The sequence below is a fragment of the Pristiophorus japonicus genome, chromosome 2, assembly GCF_044704955.1.
Source record: "Pristiophorus japonicus isolate sPriJap1 chromosome 2, sPriJap1.hap1, whole genome shotgun sequence".
In the NCBI taxonomy this organism is placed as follows: Eukaryota; Metazoa; Chordata; class Chondrichthyes; family Pristiophoridae; genus Pristiophorus; species Pristiophorus japonicus.
In genome coordinates this window covers 117,814,310-117,832,834 of record NC_091978.1, presented here as the reverse complement: position 1 = coordinate 117,832,834, position 18,525 = coordinate 117,814,310, and the positions used below count along the sequence as shown (strand labels likewise).

General features: G+C 42.8%; 1 protein-coding gene across 1 annotated transcript in view; it reads left to right on the top strand.

Moving 5' to 3' along the window:
• Positions 1–18,525, top strand: part of LOC139240420 (interleukin-6 receptor subunit beta-like) — a 140,670-nt gene that overhangs the window by 95,665 nt on the left and 26,480 nt on the right. Inside the window, exons 7-11 of the mRNA XM_070868934.1 lie at positions 3,548–3,705; positions 5,327–5,480; positions 6,070–6,152; positions 10,411–10,627; positions 11,417–11,602. Coding sequence (XP_070725035.1) covers positions 3,548–3,705; positions 5,327–5,480; positions 6,070–6,152; positions 10,411–10,627; positions 11,417–11,602 — 798 coding nt within the window. The remainder of the gene's footprint in view (positions 1–3,547; positions 3,706–5,326; positions 5,481–6,069; positions 6,153–10,410; positions 10,628–11,416; positions 11,603–18,525) is intronic.

Sequence of the window (18,525 nt, the reverse complement as noted above, 5' to 3'; positions counted from 1 at the left end):
GTCAAATTGCCCTTGCCTGCCTGCGGGGTTCTGTATCACTTTTACAACATTAACTCCCTGGTTCATCGCAACGTTAAAACCAGGGCTGCGTGCATAAATTAGCTTGGTCTCCTCTTCCCCTGCCATAAAGGTCTGAGCTATCAACGCTGCCCCTTCTAAAGTCAAGTCCTTAGTCTTTATGAGCTTCCTGAAAATGCTGGCATGATTAATGCCCCCAATGAAAAAGTCCCTTAACATCTCCCCCCCTGCAGGCATCGGAGAACTTACAGAGACTGGCCAAACGCCGCAGTTCCGCCACGAAGTCCGAGACATTTTGACCCTCCCGATGCCGGTGAGAGTAAAACAGGTGCCGAGCCATGTGTATGCTGCTTGCCGGCTTGAGATGCTCACTAATCAGCTGGCTGAGCTCTTCGAAGGACTTGTCCGCTGGCTTTTGGGGTGCGAGCAGGTCTTTCATCAGCGCATACGTCTGTGGACCACAGCTGGTCAGTAGATGCGCCCTCTGCTTGTCAGCCGCTGTCTCTTCCAGCCAGTCATTTGTGACAAAGCTCTGCTGGAGTCTTTCCACAAAGTCATCCCAGTCCTCACCCACACAGTAGCGTTCCTCTGTGCCACCGGTGGCCATCCTCGTGGTTCGGTGATTCCCATTTCTCGTCGCCAAATGTAGTGTCTCTGCACCTTGTTACAAACTCACACGAGGCATGGATATATCAGACACGGTCACTCTGTGACCTTCACTTTATTCCCAGGACCAAAGAGTCTGACCCTGGGTGGGACCTTCTCTTTTATACCTGGAAACCCAAGTGAGGAGTGTCTCTCGCAAGCTCACCCCCTGTGATCAGGGTGTGCATTTCAAGGGTACAGGTACAGTGTGCCATGAGTTACAGTTACATAACTATTGTCATTGCAAGATGGTGAAATACATGACATTAGTTATATAGCAAAAATATACAAACGTAATGGATAGTTAATACCCATCCCGGTCGGACAAACGGTTGGCGCACGTAAGCAGTTCTCTTTTTTTGCAGTGCCTCTCATCTAGAGCTTCCCTCGGTAAAGCATGGGATCACTCTTGAAAAGTGTTCGAACAGCTAAACTTCTGTTCCGCTCTCCCCTCCACCATCTATGCTAAACAGATCTCTAAGCGTTACTTTTATTCTCTTTTTAGGGGTGGTCGTGACTCTGGATATTGACAAGACCTTTTGACCTGTAGACATTACCCTAAAAACTTAATATCCAATCAGACTTCTAGTTCTTTGTCTTGATTCTTGTTTCAAGAACCCACCTTAAAGATGTCTTACGATTCTGCCCATATGTCACTATCTGCTAACACTAACCCAGGGTTTCTTCCTGTGGAAATCTCTCTTATCTCTTTCATCTCTATCCTCTCTTTGATCCCATGAGGCCAAATCAGAAAACTGCTCATTATCTCTTTTACGACGCAGCAACATGTTTATGTTAACTCTTACAATTTCCATCGATTCTAATCCTTTTCTATACAAATTATTTTCAAGATATATAAACAAACTGAAGTTTTAACTTGAAAATCACAGTTAATGGTTGTCATAGTGAAAAAATACTATAACATCTCAGCAGGGTACTAAGACATTAGCATTTCTGAGCATCTTCAAAAGACAATTCGTCTCCAGTTCAAAACATCGAGCTAAACACAGCATTCATAAGTTTTATAAATTTTTAGGCAACCCTGCGATCAGATCGTCCCACAATTACCGACCCCCACCCTTCATGATCGGACTTCTCCCTCATTGGAACCCACCACAATTGGTCCCCCTCGCAAACACTTGGCAATCAATCACCGACCCCCCCTCGCAATCACCAACTCCCCTGACCTATCACCTCTGCCTCCCATCTCTCACCAACCCCTATCAATCACCGCCGACTCTTCAAACCACGGTGTACGCACCGCCCACCCCCCTCACCTCTCAGATCTCTACCCTGAGGAGCAGGAAACCTACACACTCCTGGGTAGCAACCTCCTCTGGAGCGTTCCACACCCGACAGGGAGTCAAGCCTGTCAATCAGGATGCCTTCCGGGTGGGGAACTGGTTAAAAAAACATGGATGCCGCATAGTGTTAAGGGAAACTCGGGCTTCAAATCCTACCCGAGTAAATATCGGGACCTTTACCTATACCAGATATTATACAGAGTTGGTCAGAACCGGTCAACAGTGGCAACACATGTACCTCGCCCGGTATCTTGCCATAAATGTTCTTTTTTTTCTTGGGCAACTCCTCAAGCAGAAATCAGAAACTCACTGTGATGTGTACCCAGGCTCTCCCAAAGTACTGTGTTACTGTACATACATTTTTAATCAAAGCTTTAAATATGCAGAATATAGAATATACAGGGTATAAAGAAAATAATCTTGAAAGAATATGGCAAATTACATATAGTGGTTCAACAAAAAAAGCTAGCACTGGGGATTTGAGTATTTGCACTATCAGTTACAGGCACATCCTGTTATTCAAAATAAGCGGCAGTGAAAATTAAATGTAGTTCTCTTAAATTTTAAACTTATAATTGTCAAATGTTATTTGAGACAACTGAGTATTGTCGTGAGTGTGTACAACAATTTGTTTGATACGCCTTAATTGGCATATCATTAAAAATAGTGAGATAGCCTAATCCCTCCATGGCCTCGCTTCTCCTCATCTCTGTAACCTACTTCAGCCCTACGACTCTCCAAGATCTCTGCGGCCCTCTAATTCTGGTCTCTTGCGCATCCTCGATTTTAATCGCTCCACCATTAGCAGCCGTGTCTTCAGCTTCCTCGGCCCTAAACTTTGGAATTCCCTCCCTAAACCTCTTTGCCTTTACCTCTCTCTCCTCCTTTAAGACGCTTCTTGTAATCTACCTCTTTGGCCAAGCTTTTGGTCATTTGTCCTAATATCATCTTATACGTCTCAGTGTCAAATTTTGTTTGTTACGCTCCTGTGAAGTGCCTTAGGACATTTTACTATATTAAAGGTTCTATATAAATGCAAGTTATTCTTATTAAATGTGAAATAAATTAAACTCTCAGACCTGCGATCTCCACTACCGAGAAGGAAAAGGCAGCAAATGCATGGGAACACCATCACCTCCAAGTTCCCCTCCCAAGTTACACACCATCCCGACTTGGATATAAATACCCATTCTTTTATTGTCACTGGGTCAAATCTTTGGAACTCCCTACCTAACAACTCTGTGGGAGTACCTTCACCACATGGACTGCAGCGATTCAAGAAGAACCACCAACTTCTCAAGGGCAACTAGGGAGGGGCAATGAGAATGAATAAAAAATATATTAATCTATGATTCTATGAATATAGTGATGTTGTAGCAGTGATCTCCCTATTAGGGTTAGTTGACTTTGTTGTCCCCTTGTTGCTAAATTGTGCTAAATTAATCATAGTCTCCTAGAATAGTAGCATTTAATTACAGCTAATTTGGCCTTGGGTGAACATGAAGTAATCTTATTTCATTTTTGAAGCTGTAATAAGTATAGGTTAAGTTGACTGATGACTGTTATATTCTTCAATGCAGGGAAAACTGCTCCTCCTCAGAATGTAACTGTTCATTCTATCCTGGGTCAAGGGAAGTCTTTGCTTGTAACCTGGCACAAACCTACTAATCAGCCACCAAATTTTGCATTACGCTATAACATCCAATACCAAATGGTTGGTACACGCAAATGGATTCAGGTACACAACCACTTCAATCAATTGTAAGCTACTTTTTCAAGTAACTTTTTGAAGTAACATGTAACTTTTGTGCCTCTGTGCTGTAAATTCTATGTAATATTCAATGTAATATTAGTATGTAATAGATAGTTTAAAACCTTGCATTTTGTTAGTGAGAACAGTAAACAGTACTTGCCTTTGCATTAAGAGTGTCATTGCAAGACTCCCTTCTACACCCAAGGGTTATAAGTTATTAGGCGATTGTTAGATCTGATCTAATTTACCAACCTAAAATGCATGATTAATGTTAAATAATCTAACCTAGAATGTTAAGAAACAGTGATGGAAAGAGAATGCTGTAAGTGCGTATTTGAAGCACCTTTCTGCTCACTGAGTGTCTGGAGAGAAGCTTGTCAAGAGCAGCAGTGATTTATAATTTACTTCAGCACTTTGAATTGGAGAGCAAGTTCCAAATTTGCTCATTTATGGCATTGCAGCCATAGTGTAATGACTGTTATAGCAAAGAGAGCAAGTTATTCTACCATATTAGATTGTTGTAAGATGTTCATGTGTTCGGGGTTTAACATAGTAGTGGTTGTTCCATACAAGTTAATTCCACGTGCTCAAGTGAGTAATAATATGTTAATGCCTTCAATGGGCAGCCTTATCTTTATTACTGCTGTTGGGTCCCTCGAGGACTCCCATTTGTAACTGCAAATCAATTACATATTTTTTTTAATTCTCCTTACAATTGTTTTCCTGCCTCTCCTGACGGCATTGACTTAGAATGTTACAGTGTAGAAACAAGCCATTTGGCCCATCAAATCTGTGCTGGTGTTTTTCTCCACATGAGCCACCATGTCTTGTTCCATTTTCCTGCTCAAGAGTAGGTGTGAGTCCCACTGTGGGTCTATTGAAGGCCCCAAGGTGATGGATCCGAGAGAGACCAATTACTGTCTTAATGCTGTTCCACTGTTCCTTGTGAGCAACAAAAACTTTTTAAAACTTACTTCTTCGGCCTGATAAAGGCCTTGAATTTCATCCCTTAAATTGGCAGAGTGCTGCTCCAAATTACTGTTTGCATATTTTAAGGAAGAAAGAACATAGATTTATATAGTGCCTTGTTACATCTTCAAAATGTTTCAAACTGCTTCACAACCAATGAATTACTTTTCAAGTGCAGTCACTGTTGTTACTTAGGCAAATGCCAATTTGCGGACAGCAAGGTCCCAAAAACAGCAAATGAATGATTTGGGTGGTGGTTGAGCAAGGAATCCCAGCCTAGCCACTGGAAGAACTCCTTGCTCTCTTTGAATATGTCCACTGAACAGGCTCATCTGAAAGATGGCATCCTTGGCAATGTGAGAGTCTAGGTTATGGGCTCATGCATACCATAGGGGATTTTTGTATTATATTTCGACAGCTATCTTCAGAATAATGTGCATACATCGTTCGTAGGCTCAGGCAAGCAGTTAGAACATCATAATTATTGAATGCAAATATCAATAACTGGGCACACTGAACACAAGGTCCTCATATATTTTCAGAAAACTTATTTTTATTGATATGACATTTTGCAAGCTTGGTCACGGCGATTTGAATAATGTATAGTAAATTATATGTACCAATTACATTTTCTTAGGTAGCAGAAAAAGAAGAAATTATTAATACTTCATTTGTACTTAAGAATCTCCAACCCTTCACCAACTATACAGTTGCTGTGCGATGCATTGGTCAACAACAGATCTACTGGAGTGACTGGAGTTCAAAGAAAACTGGATTAACTTCAAAAGCTAGTATGTATTAAGACTTTGACAAGCCCACATATTAATAGCGACCAGAATTTTAAGCTAAATTTGCAAACAGAGCACAGGGACAGGATTGTTGTTTGTTGTCAATGGGCCCAACAATCAGTCATTGGCCAATCAAGCTCTTCATTGCTATAAGCATATTTTCTCATCTGACCTTGTTACTCTCTGAAAATTACCTTTACTTTTGTGTACAAAGTTTTGAATTGTAACAAAAATATTTCTCTTTCTATGTTCTAAACCTTTCCACAATTTCCTTTCTTTTCTGTACCCACCCTCTTTAACACTGTGCATATTAAACTCAAGGCTTCAGTTTTACATTTGAGATGGCATCAATGTATGATTGCTTGTTAACACAACAATCCTGCAAAAGTGGAAAAGAAATTTGGAAAACACCAAATACAAAGGTGAGTGAATGTAATTTCTCAATAACTATCCAAGAATGAAAGTCTGAGATGAAAAGAATGACTTGTTGCATTTATGTATTAAATTAAAACATGGAATAAGTGGATTGATCAGAATAAAGTTTAATAGAGTTATTTTTTGTTTATTTTTCTCTTCCTCTCTTTGTTTCCAGAACCATTAACAGGACCAGCCCTTTGGAGACAGATTACAAATCCTGATTCTCAGGGGAATAGAGAAGTACATCTTCTGTGGAAGGTAACTTTTTTGCAGTTTTAAAATGGCCAATTGATTGTCAAAAGTAAAAGAGAAATTTGGACTAATAAATGGATATTAACCTGTCGAGAATTTCATTAATTTTGCTTCAAATTTCCAGCCGTCTCTTACCTTTAAATGGTCCATCTCTAACTCTTCCCTTCCCCTCCTGGACTTCTCTATCTCTAGTGATAGGCTATCTACTGACATCTATTATAAGCTCACTGATTCCCAAACTACTAGACACCACAGTACTTCTTGAAAAGGCTTGATCCCCGTCTCCCTTTTTCCATGTCCATCACATCTGCTCTGACAATGCCACATTACATGCCAGAGCTTCCAAAATGTCTTCCTTTTTCCTCAGCCAAGGATTCCTCTCTAGCGTGGTAGACAAGGCCCTTGATTAAGTCTGTCCCATTTCCTGTACTTCAGTCTGCACCCTCTCTCCCCCACCAGCCTTCGCATTCGACAGACCATCTTCTGCCATTTCCGTCACCTCCAATGCAATTGTATTATCAAATACATCTTCCCCTCCCATTCAGTATCCCGTTCCCTCTGTGACACCCTAATCCAGTCTCCCATCATCTTTAACACCTGATCTCCTTCCCTGGCATCTTCCTAGGTGAGCACAGTAGATGCAACACCCGCCCTTTCACACCCTCCCATATATTCCTTCTGGTTGAGACAACGATTTACTTGTAATTCTTCCAACCTACATCGGGGAGACAAGGACCTGATATTAATGGGGATCTGGGGAGGGTGTGAGGGAGGTCGAAATCAGCCAAAGAACCGGCAAGGCTGGGAACATGGAGGCCCTGCCGATCTTAATAGCAGGGCATCATTAACATATTGTAGGATTGCCTCCCACCCGGCAGCCGGCCAAATGGACAGCCTGGTTGGCAAGCGGGAATGAAGACTAGCAGCTGGAGGCCGCAGCCAGGGACCCTTGGGGATGGTAACTGGCTTTTGGAAGGGAGAACAGTTCTGAACAGCAATCGGGAGGGCTGGGAGGAGGTTGGTGATCAGGAGGGCTGGGGGAGAGCTGAAGATTGAGTGGCCTGGAGCCTGGCCCAGAAGGAGTGCTATAAGAGCCAACATTTATATGGTCATGAATGTTGTCGGGTTGCCCAATCCTGATATTTTACCCCCCACCCCCCCACTCCGCCCAACCCTGTCTCACCCCATCCCTGTTGGTTGTGGGGGTGGGGTGGCGGGGGTTAATTTGAGGCTCAAACATTGATTTGGGTGATTATTTAGTTAAACACTTCCATTCTATATGTAACCACGATCCGGAACTCCCTGCCATTTATCACTTTAATTCTCCATCCCACTGCCACTCTAACTTCTCTGTTCTTGGCCTTCTATACAGTTCCAGTGAAGCTTAATATAAGTTTGAGGAAATGCACCTTATCTTTCTACTTGGCACTTTGCAGCTGTCTGGCCTTACTGTTGACTTCAACAACTACAGACCTTAACCACAGCTCCCATTTTCCCTCTGACAGTAGGTGCTGGTAAAGTAGGATGGATGTACCAGTGCTTCCGTGGATGGGGGAGGGAGTAGCTTGGTGCCTGGGATGAGGATTTCCCATTGGTACACCACCGGTTGTACACGATCTCCACGAGACTCCTGGGTAATTGGAGCCGGCACCACTTTGCCAGGTTGTCATGCTCCCACTCTCTCAAACACAGAAAGTTAACATGCAGGTACAGAAGCAATTAAGAAGGCAAATGGCATGTTGGCCTTTATTGCAAGGGGGCTGGAGAACAAGAGTAAGGAAATCTTGCTACAATTATACAGGCCTTTGGTAAGACCATAACTGTGCACAGTTTTGGTCTCTGTATCTAAGGAAGGATATACTTGCCTTAGAAGGGGTGCAATTAAGGTTCATTAGATTGATACCTGGGATGAGAGGGTTTCCCTATGAGGAGAGATTGAGTGGATTGGGCCTGTACTCTCTAATAACAAAAATGAAAGGTGGTCTAATTTAAACATATAAGATTTTGAGCGGGTTGGCTGGGAGGCTGCTTTTCTTGGCTGGAGATTCTGGAACTAGGGGGCATAGTCTCAGGATAAGGGGGTCAGCCATTTAGGACAGAGATGAGAAGAAATTTCTTTGCTCAGTTGGTTGTGAATCTTTGGAATTCTCTACCCCAGACGGCTGAGGATACTCAGTCGTGGAGTAAATTCAAGGCTGAGATCGATAGATTTTTGGACTCCAAGGGAATCAAGGGATATGGGGATCGGGCCGGAAAGTGAAGTTGTGGTCGAAGATCAGCCATAACCTTATTGAATGATGGAGCTGGCTCGAGGAGCCCTGTGGCCTACTCCTGCTCCTATTTCTTATGTTCTTATCTCGGAGGGTTGTAGGGCTGGAGGAAGTTACAGAGATAGGGAGGAGAGAGGCCATGGATGGATTCGTACATAAGAATGAGAATTGTAAATTTGAGGCATTGCCGGACCTGGAACCAGTTTAGGTCAGCAAGCACAAGAGTGATGGGTGAACGGAACTTGGTGCAAGCTAGAATATGGGCAGCTGAGTTTTGGTTTTGCCGAAGTTCACGGCGGGTGGGAGGCCAGCCAAGAGAGCATTGGAATAGTCATGTCTGTAAAGACATGCAGGAAGGTTTCAGCAGATGATGGGTTGAGGTGGGGGTAGAGATCAGCAATATAATGGGGGTGGAAGTAGGTGGTTCTGGTGAGGGAGTGGATATGGGGTTGGAAGCTCAGCTCAGTGTCAATTCGGACACCGAGGTTGCAAACAATCTAATGCAGTCTCAGACAGTGGCCAGGGAGGGGGATGGAGTCAGTGTCTAGGGAATCGAGTTTGTGGCAGGGACCATAAACTATTGCAAAATGTCTTCATGTGCAAAAGCTAATGTACCAAAAGTTTCTTATTTTGATAAATGTTATTCATTTTCGAGAATAATAACCCACAAAGATGACTAACCTGGTTCTGATTTTGGATTGGAAGATCAAGTCAATGTTTTCTTTATGTTTTTAAGAGTTATATTACTTTGCAGTATTATACCACTATTGCAACTATTTAAAGTTCTTTAAAATATAATTTTCGACCTTCATAAAAATCTTCAATTTAATTGAGAAATGCCTGGGTGGTACTGAAAACATGTTTGTCACAAACCGAGTGTAAAAACGGAAGTTGTTCTTCCCAATGCTGTGACAGCTGGGCTCACTGGCTGGGTTTTTACAGTTTGATGTGATAATGAAGTTTACCCTCAGACTCTAGACGTGATCCTTCGCTCACTGTTTTTGTTAAAGAAATGAGACTGCAGATTTTCTCCAGCTGGTTGTTGCTGTTCAGTATCCACCGTCCCTGTGTGTCTCAATCCACTAAATCAGGACATTAAACCCTTGGATTGCAGTTTTCAATCTCTAATGACCATCAGTGATCATTTGGGTATTTTGCCAAGGGACGTGATCGGGGCCCAGCAGAGGCGTGAGGGGCCCAGGGACAGCACAGGCCAGCCCACACTGTGCGCACTAGGTCCGTGCAACAGAGCAGGTCTCCAGTTGTCTTAGATAATCCTTGCCACTGGACCAAGACCTAGCTCTGTCAAGCCCATGTGATGGCTGGTGTGCAACGGCCATCACACGTTAAAAAAATCCAAGCACAGGCATCTGCCACCCTTCAGGATGTAGTTCTGGACCTAGAATATTAGGTCCTTCATTGAATCACCTGTGAACTCATCCTTTATTGGCGTGGTGGTTAGTCAACCTCGTTTCGACGGACTGCCTATGATGATGATGATTTTGCCAAGTTTATTATTTTAACGGGTTTGATGGTTTTAAACTCACTGAGTAACAGTCCAGGCTGCAGAAATCATTTTTAGAGGGCTGAAGTTGAACTAATTGCAGTTTGAATAGGCAAGGTTAATTAATTTAGCATTTTTTTATATTTTAATAGGTATCTATTTAAAGTTGAGCCGCCAGTTAGTCCTGTGTCTATCTATGCAAATTCTGGATGCCAGAAGTTATAGTTTTCCCAGCATCTTTCTTTTTCCAATTGCGCAAGCATAAGGGCATACAGGAAGTGAAAAATGAGTCATGAATGACAAGAGGACATAGTAATACTTTCAGTTATTTATTATTTGTTAAATGATCAAAATCCACCCTGAAAATCTGGAATGTAGTAATAGTAACACTGATGTGAAAGCATAGCTTTACAGTAAATCTATAATCTCTACCATGGAAAATGACAGGAAATGAAATTGTTTTCAGAATGGCTTGTTATTTTTGATGCAGGCATTAAACAGATCTAAAGCAAATGGAATCATCTTAGGATACAGAGTACGGTGTGAGAAAAGAAGGGAAATGACAGTGATGCAACAGCATAACACAACATCCTTGAATTATTCTTTGTCCCTGACGCATGAAGCATATGTTATAACTGTAGTTGCTTATAACTCAGTTGGTGACTCTCCTAAAGCCACCTTGATAATTCCAGCAATAAACCAGACAGGTATGTCTCACTATCCCTAACACATAACAATTATTTAACTGAAAACTTTTAATAAGAGCCACAAAAGGAAGTTTTAATATCAGAAATATTATGATTAATTTTTTTGTTGTGTAACTCCAAAGTATTTCTCCCCAAGCCCTACTTTACTGTCTCAACCGGTCTGTATTCTCAAAACTTTGGTAAAAAGGAAGGATGGGCAATTATGCACTTTTCCAAAGCATCCGTCAGTACATTTCTGTGGCCAGTCAGAATATTGAACTATGACATGATGTAGAAACTCCAAATAATATCTGCTCCCTCTCACACTGAGGTACCTCATCCCTGTACTAAGTTTCTGCTGGTATTTCACTCGGCAAAATCCAGAGTGCAGATGCCAGACAAGGTGAGATTTGAACACACGTTACCTAGTCTTTGTTGCGGAGTGCCACAGGAAGACACAAGGTTAAGGGAGAGAACGGGTCAGTCAGATTAGGTTTGGATAGCTCTAGCTAAGAGCCAGTAGACACATGATGGGTTGAAAAGCCTCCTATACTGCAAACCTCTATGGTACTATGCAGTGTCACCACTAATCTAAGGGACCTCCTCACAACTAGTTTCAGTGTGCCATTGGCAGACCTGGATGTAGGTTGCTGTTTGATTGCTTGCCAGAGATAGTTTGTGGCAGTAGAAACCGATAAAAAGTAAAGGGACAACAGATTATTTTTGCTTCGTAACCATAATAGGTGTATTATTCAATTTAATTAGATTTCATGCTACAATGTACATTGATGCCTCTTCGTTTTTAAAAAGATCTTACAGCTGTTGAATACGTTAGAATTACACCACAGAATAACCAACTGCTCACACAGTGGAAGACTCAAAGACCACCTGATAATGGATATGTCATTGAATGGTGTTTGTTTTTGGATACAAACCCATGTGCTGGGCCATTACATTGGCAACATGAGTACAACACAGAGATGGCTTACTTACAGGGTAGGCATTCATTATGTAACATTAAATAAATACTGTGTGGTTTCTAGTATAAGATCATTGTAAAATGGCCAGTGCACCAAATATACTGAGGGATTACAGGAGAAGGAAAGCTACTCCCTTCCCCACACTTCTGTCTCTCCTTCCTTGAGGACGCTGAGCCATACTGGGGTAGCGCTCCACAGATCATACTCAGATGATCATTTTGGTGGCTAAGCTTAAACCCCAGTAAGAATCATCAGCTCAGCCCAATTTTGATTTTACCCAATGACCACATAGCACACATTTCATCAGAGGTCATTGGCTGGAGATTAGGGTCTGAATTCTTACCTGTGAATGGGTGGGGGAAGGGGGGACGCGTAGCAGGTCGCCATAATGAGCTTTCCATAAGCGCACTCTCCACTTTGTGTTTAACTTAACTAGATCAATTAACTGAGTTTTGTGGGTTCCCCAGCCAATTAACTGGAGTGTGTCTAATGATACCACGGATGACTCGCCTTCAGCTCGCCTATTTAAAGGACATATCAGAGTTGAAGGTTGTTGTAGGAGGGTCTGAGGTGGTTGTGAGAGGTGCCTGTCACTGTTTGATCCACTACTTTGACAGTGAGGGTACAAGCATTTATAGTCAAGGATGCAGTCTCAGTGCCAAACTGCTGCACCCAAGTTTTCTGATTCCTCCTTAGAAATCCTGTTCCAACGAGTGAGAGCACAGAGGGAGGTCCTCTTCTCTGGTAACAGCAACCCTTGATCTACATTTTGACTCTCTATAACTTCAGACTGTTTGTCTGCCTGACTCTGACTCAGACTTAAATTCTGACATTTTCTTGGCCTTGTTTCTAGTACAGCTGATGTAGGATTTGTGACTGGTCCTCTAATTGTAATAAGACTATCTGACTCATCAGAAATAATGTAATCATTCCAACTTTCAACTCCTTCCACATCTGTAGGTAAAATATGATCTATGTGAACAAACCTAACCTGTCCATTATCAAACATCTTGACCAAATATGTGTGAGGACCACATATCTTCACTATTCTTCCTGGTTTTGGTCACCTTACTTATGGAAGGATATATTGGCTTTGGAGGGGGTACAGAGGCGATTCACTAGGCTGATTCCGGAGATGAGGGGGTTACCTTATGATGATAGATTGAGTAGACTCGGTCTTTACTCCTTGGAGTTCAGAAGGATGAGGGGTGATCTTATAGAAACATTTAAAATCATGAAAGGGATAGACAAGATAGAGGCAGAGAGGTTGTTTCCACTGGTCGGGGAGACTAGAACTAGGGGGCATAGCCTCAAAATACGGGGGAGCCAATTTAAAACCGAGTTGAGAAGGAATTTCTTCTCCCAGAGGGTTGTGAATCTGTGGAATTCTCTGCCCAAGGAAGCAGTTGAGGTTAGCTCATTGAATGTATTCAAGTCACAGATAGATAGATTTTTAACCAATAAGGGAATTAAGGGTTACGGGGAGCGGGCGGGTAAGTAGAGCTGAGTCCACGGCCAGATCAGCCATGATCTTATTGAATGGCAGAGCAGGCTCGAGAGGCTAGATGGCCTACTCCTGTTCCTAATTCTTATGTTCTTATATTCTTATGTTCTGGTAATCACTTTAATCATTTATGGTGATGGTTCTTCACTCTAACCTTCTGATTAAATGTCACACTTCTCTCTCTTACTCTACTTATCATGATTCCCTTTCTGTCTTAATTGTTTTCCTTCTACTGATTGTGCCAAGATTGGCTTTAGCAATGAGAACCTGGTTCATGGCAGGCATCAAGAAAAATATATTCCAGTGAGGAGAAAAGGGTGTAAGAGAAAAAATAGCCATCCGTGGCTAACTAAGGAAATTAAGGACAGTATCCAATTAAAAACAAGGGCATACAAAGTGGCCAAAACTAGTGGGAGGACAGAAGACTGGGAAGCTTTTAAAAGCCAGCAAAGAATGACTAAAAAAATGATTAAGAAAGGGAACCCAGACTATGAAAGTAAGCTAGCACAAAATATAAAAACAGATAGCAAGAGTTTCTATAGGTATATAAAAAGGACATGAGTGGCTAAAGTAAATGTTGGTCCCTTAGAGGATGAGACCGGGGAATTAGTGATGGGGAACATGGAGATGGCAGAAACTCTGAACATATATTTTATATCAGTCCTTACGGTAGAGGACGCTAACAATATTTCGACAGTGGATAGTCTAGGGGCTATAGGGGGGGAGGAACTTAACACAACCACAATCACTAAGGAGGTGGTACTCAGTAAGATAATGGGACTAAAGGCAGATAAATCCCCTGGACCTGATGGCTTGCATCCTAGGGTCTTAAAAGAAGTAGCGGCAGGGATTGTGGATGCATTGGATGTAATCTACCAAAATTCCCTGGATTCTGGGGAGGTCCCAGCAGATTGGAAAACTGCAAATGTAACACCCCTATTTAAAAAAGGAGGCAGACAAAAAGCAGGAAACTATAGACCAGTTAGCTTAACATCTGTAGTTCGAAAAATGTTGGAGTCCATTATTAAAGAAGCAGTAGCAGGACATTTGGAAAAGCAAAATTCGGTCAGGCAGAGTCAGCATGGATTTATGAAGGGGAAGCCATGCTTGACAAATTTGCTGGAGTTCTTCGAGGATGTAACAAACATGGTGGATAAAGGAGAACCAGTGGATGTGGTGTATTTGAATTTCCAGAAGGCATTTGACAAGGTGCCACATAAAAGGTTACTGCACAAGATAAAAGTTCACAGGGTTGGGGGTAATATATTAGCATGGATAGAGGATTGGCTAACTAACAGAAAACAGTGAGTCGGAATAAATGGTTCATTCTCTGGTTGGCAACCAGTAACTAGTGGGGTGCCGCAGGGATCAGTGCTGGGACCCCAACTATTTACAATCTATATTAACGACTTGGAAGAAGGGACTGAGTGTAACGTAGCCAAGTTTGCTGATGATACAAAGTTGGCAGGAAAAGCAATGTGTGAGGAGGACACAAAAAAATCTGCAAAAGGACATAAACAGGCTAAGTTACTGGGCAAAAATTTGGCAGATGGAGTATAATGTTGGAAGGTGTGAGGCAGAAAAAAATCAAAGAGCAAATTATTATTTAAATGGAGAAAGATTGCAAAGTGCCGCATTATAGTGGGACCTGGGGGTACTTGTGCATGAAACGCAAAAGGATAGTATGCAGGTACAGTAAGTGATCAGGAAGGCCAAAGGTATCTTGGCCTTTATTGCAAAGGGGATGGAGTATAAAAGCAGGGAAGTCTTGCTACAGCTATACAAAGTATTGGTGAGGCCACACTTGGAATACTGCGTGCAGTTTTGGTTTCCATATTTACGAAAGGATATATTTGCTTTCGAGGTAGTGTCATGGTACATCAGTCATTGAAGGTTGGCATGCAGGTACAGCAGGCGGTTAAGAAAGCAAATGGCATGTTGGCCTTCATAGCGAGGAGATTTGAGTACAGGGGCAGGGAGGTGTTACTACAGTTGTACAGGTCCTTGGTGAGGCCACACCTGGAGTATTATGTACAGCTTTGGTCTCCTAACTTGAGGAAGGACACTCTTGCTATTGAGGGAGTGCAGCGAAGGTTCACCAGACTGATTCCCGGGATGGCGGGACTGACATATCAAGAAAGACTGGATCAACTGGGCTTGTATTCACTGGAGTTCAGAAGAATGAGAGGTGATCTCATAGAAACGTTTAAAATTCTGATGGGTTTAGACAGGTTAGATGCAGGAAGAATGTTCCCAATGTTGAGGAAGTCCAGAACCTGGGGTCACAGTCTAAGGATAAGGGGTAAGCCATTTAGGACCGAGATGAGGAGAAACTTCTTCATCCAGAGAGTGGTGAACCTGTGGAATTCTCTACCACAGGAAGTTGTTGAGGCCAATTCACTAAATATATTCAAAAAGGAGTTTGATGTAGTCTTTACTACTAGGGGGATCAAGGGGTATGGTGAGAAAGCAGGAATGGGGTACTGAAGTTGCATGTTCAGCCATGAACTCATTGAATGGCGGTGCAGGCTAGAAGGGCCGAATGGCCTACTCCTGCATCTATTTTCTATGTTTCTATGTTAAGAACGTTCACGAGGTTGATTCCGGGGATGAGTGGGTTGTCTTCTGAGGAAAGGTTGAGTAGGTTGGGCCTCTACTCATTGGAATTCAGAAGAATGAGAGGTGATCTTATCGAAACGTATAAGATTATGAGGGGGCTTGACAAGGTGGATGCAGAGAGGATGTTTCCACTGATGGGGGAGACTAGAACTAGAGGGCATGATCTTAGAATAAAGGGCCGCCCATTTAAAACAGAGATGAGGAGAAATGTCTTCTCTCAGAGGGTTGTAAATCTGTGAAATTCCCTGTCTCAGAGAGCTATGGAAGCTGGGACATTGAATAAATTTAAGACAGAAATAGACAGTTTCTTAAATGATAATGGATAAGGGACTATGGGGAGCGGGCGGGGAAGTGGAGCTGAGTCCATGATCAGATCAGCCATGATGTTATTGAATGGCAGAGCACGTTTGAGGGGCCATATGGCCTACTTTTGTTCCTATTTCTTATGTTCTTATGTTCTTATGTTCTTTGAGAAACAAGTCTGATGGTGTTCTACCAGTAGTTGTATGAGGAGTATTATGATAAGTAATTAGAAAATTTGTTAATTTGTGGTCCAACGACAACTGCCTTTTTATGGATTTTGATCCAACGTTTGCTTGATGAGGGCAGGTTTTATAATTCATACTGTGCGCTCTGCTGCACCATTTGAAGCAGGATGGTACGGTGGAACTTTGATATGTTTCACACCATTTCTGCTCATGAACTGTGCAAATTCTTCTGAACAAAATTGCGGCCCATTATCAGACACAATTTCTTCTGGGAGGCCATATGAAGAAAACAATCTTCGCAAATTGTCGAGTGTTTTACTTGTTGTTATTTTCTGCATCGGAAACACCTCTACCCACTTCGAATGGCTATCAATCACAATGGACGATTGTTATCCTTCTAGCTCAGCAAAATATATATATGCAACCTTTGCCACACCCAGGGAGGCCATTTCCATGGCTGTAATGGTACAGATGGTGGATTCTTGCTTACTGATTGACTTGTTGTATAGTGACAAACGATGAAATTCAGAGTCTGTTTAAGGCCTGTTTCCGCCGCTTAGGAATGTGGTGGAATCAATTGGCCGCAACGTTGCAGTCCAAAGACCGCCCCGACTCAAATTCAGGTCGGGGATTTTTCGGCCTATCCCCAATTCCGTCCCGCAGATGACCGTGGCAAGAGCATCATCAAAATGCGCTCTGCAGCTTTCCCTCACCTGCAGAATACTCCACCCAAAATTTAGATTAAAAAATCATTGCCCCGTCGCGTGGTGCCCCCGACAGCTTTCTCTGTCGGTACACCTTGTCTGCTCTCTCTCTGCCCTGGCGGTGTGGCGACCATTAAAGGAGACGGCCGAATGCCGCGACTACCATCTTATTTTTTTTCCCAGCTGACTTCCATGTCGACCGGACTCATGCACCCTTGGGTTCGGCCAGGACGCCAACAGGCAGCCTGGTACCCCATCACACAGTGTGACGTCACCAGCGGCGGAGTCCTGATCCCACCCCAATTTCCGCCCCTCAGCCTCACTTACCAACGCACTTCCACCTCCACTATGACCGACTTCCGGTCCAACTTAAAAAAATACTAAGTGCTGAAAACTGATCGAGCGGCCGCCTCAATGCTCCCGGCGGAAAAAGCTCCGAAAAAACGGTGGGTGCGCCAGCTTTCTGGCCACCCTGAATTTCAGCCTTTATCTTTATCTAGATCTGGCCACTATAAGTAACTGCGTGCAAAACTCCTGGTCAAGGACATTCCGAGGTACTGGTGATGAAGATCTCCTAATAATTTGGAGTTGAATTTAGTTGCAATAACTACTCTTGTACCCCACATGATACAATCTTTATCCACTTATAATTCATTCCTAAGAACGAAGTACGGATGAATATCTTTCACTGATACCTAGTTTGACCAGCCATTTGTGATGTAATCAAACACCTTTGACATAACGGGGTCACATTTGGTTGCTCGACCAATCTTTTCAGCTGTGACTGGCAGTTCATCCATGTATGAAAATAGAACACTTCTTCCCTATTGGGTGTAATTTGCGATGGGGATGGCAACCTAGACATAGCATCAGCGTTACATCTGACTTAGGTACAACAACAATGGGTGTAGCCCAATTACTTAGATCTACCTTAGAGATAATGTTCTCAGTTTCTATTCTTTGGAGTTCTTGCTTAAATTTCTCCTTGAGTGCGTATGTTACGGGATGTGGCTTGCAGTAAACTGGTCTAGAATCCTTCTGTACTCTGACACTGACCTTGAAACCTTGGATCGGACTGCCTGTTTCGCGGAACACCTTCGGATATTGATTGATGACATCATCCTTCAATGCAAATCTCGTTTCAACACAAAAAATCTCGTTCCAATCCAGCTTCGGTGATCCCAACCAATTTCTACCTATTAAGACAGGCTTGTCTCCTGCCACTACTAAGAGAGGCAAGCTCTGAAACTGATCCTTGTATTTCACTGGAACGGTAATACGTCCTACCACAGGGATTTGCTCTCCTGAGCAGCCTTGCAGCTCGATCTTCGACTTCTCCAATGGAAAATCATTCAACTTGTCGAGCTATAGCGATTCCGGTACTACGCTCACCGATGCACCAGTGTCGATTTCCATGGCTTTCCTGGTTTCTGCAACATCTACTTGGATAACAATACTTTGCGAATCGCTGTTAGATACCCTTGTCTCCTGATGTTGTCTATCTCAAAAACCTCCTCGTCCTGTTGCTTCTCTTCAATGCTATGTAGTCTCTGGCAATTTCTACTTATAGCTTTGAAAGTTGATGTACTCTTCAGTCGGCATGCCTTCGTGAGATGCCCTGATT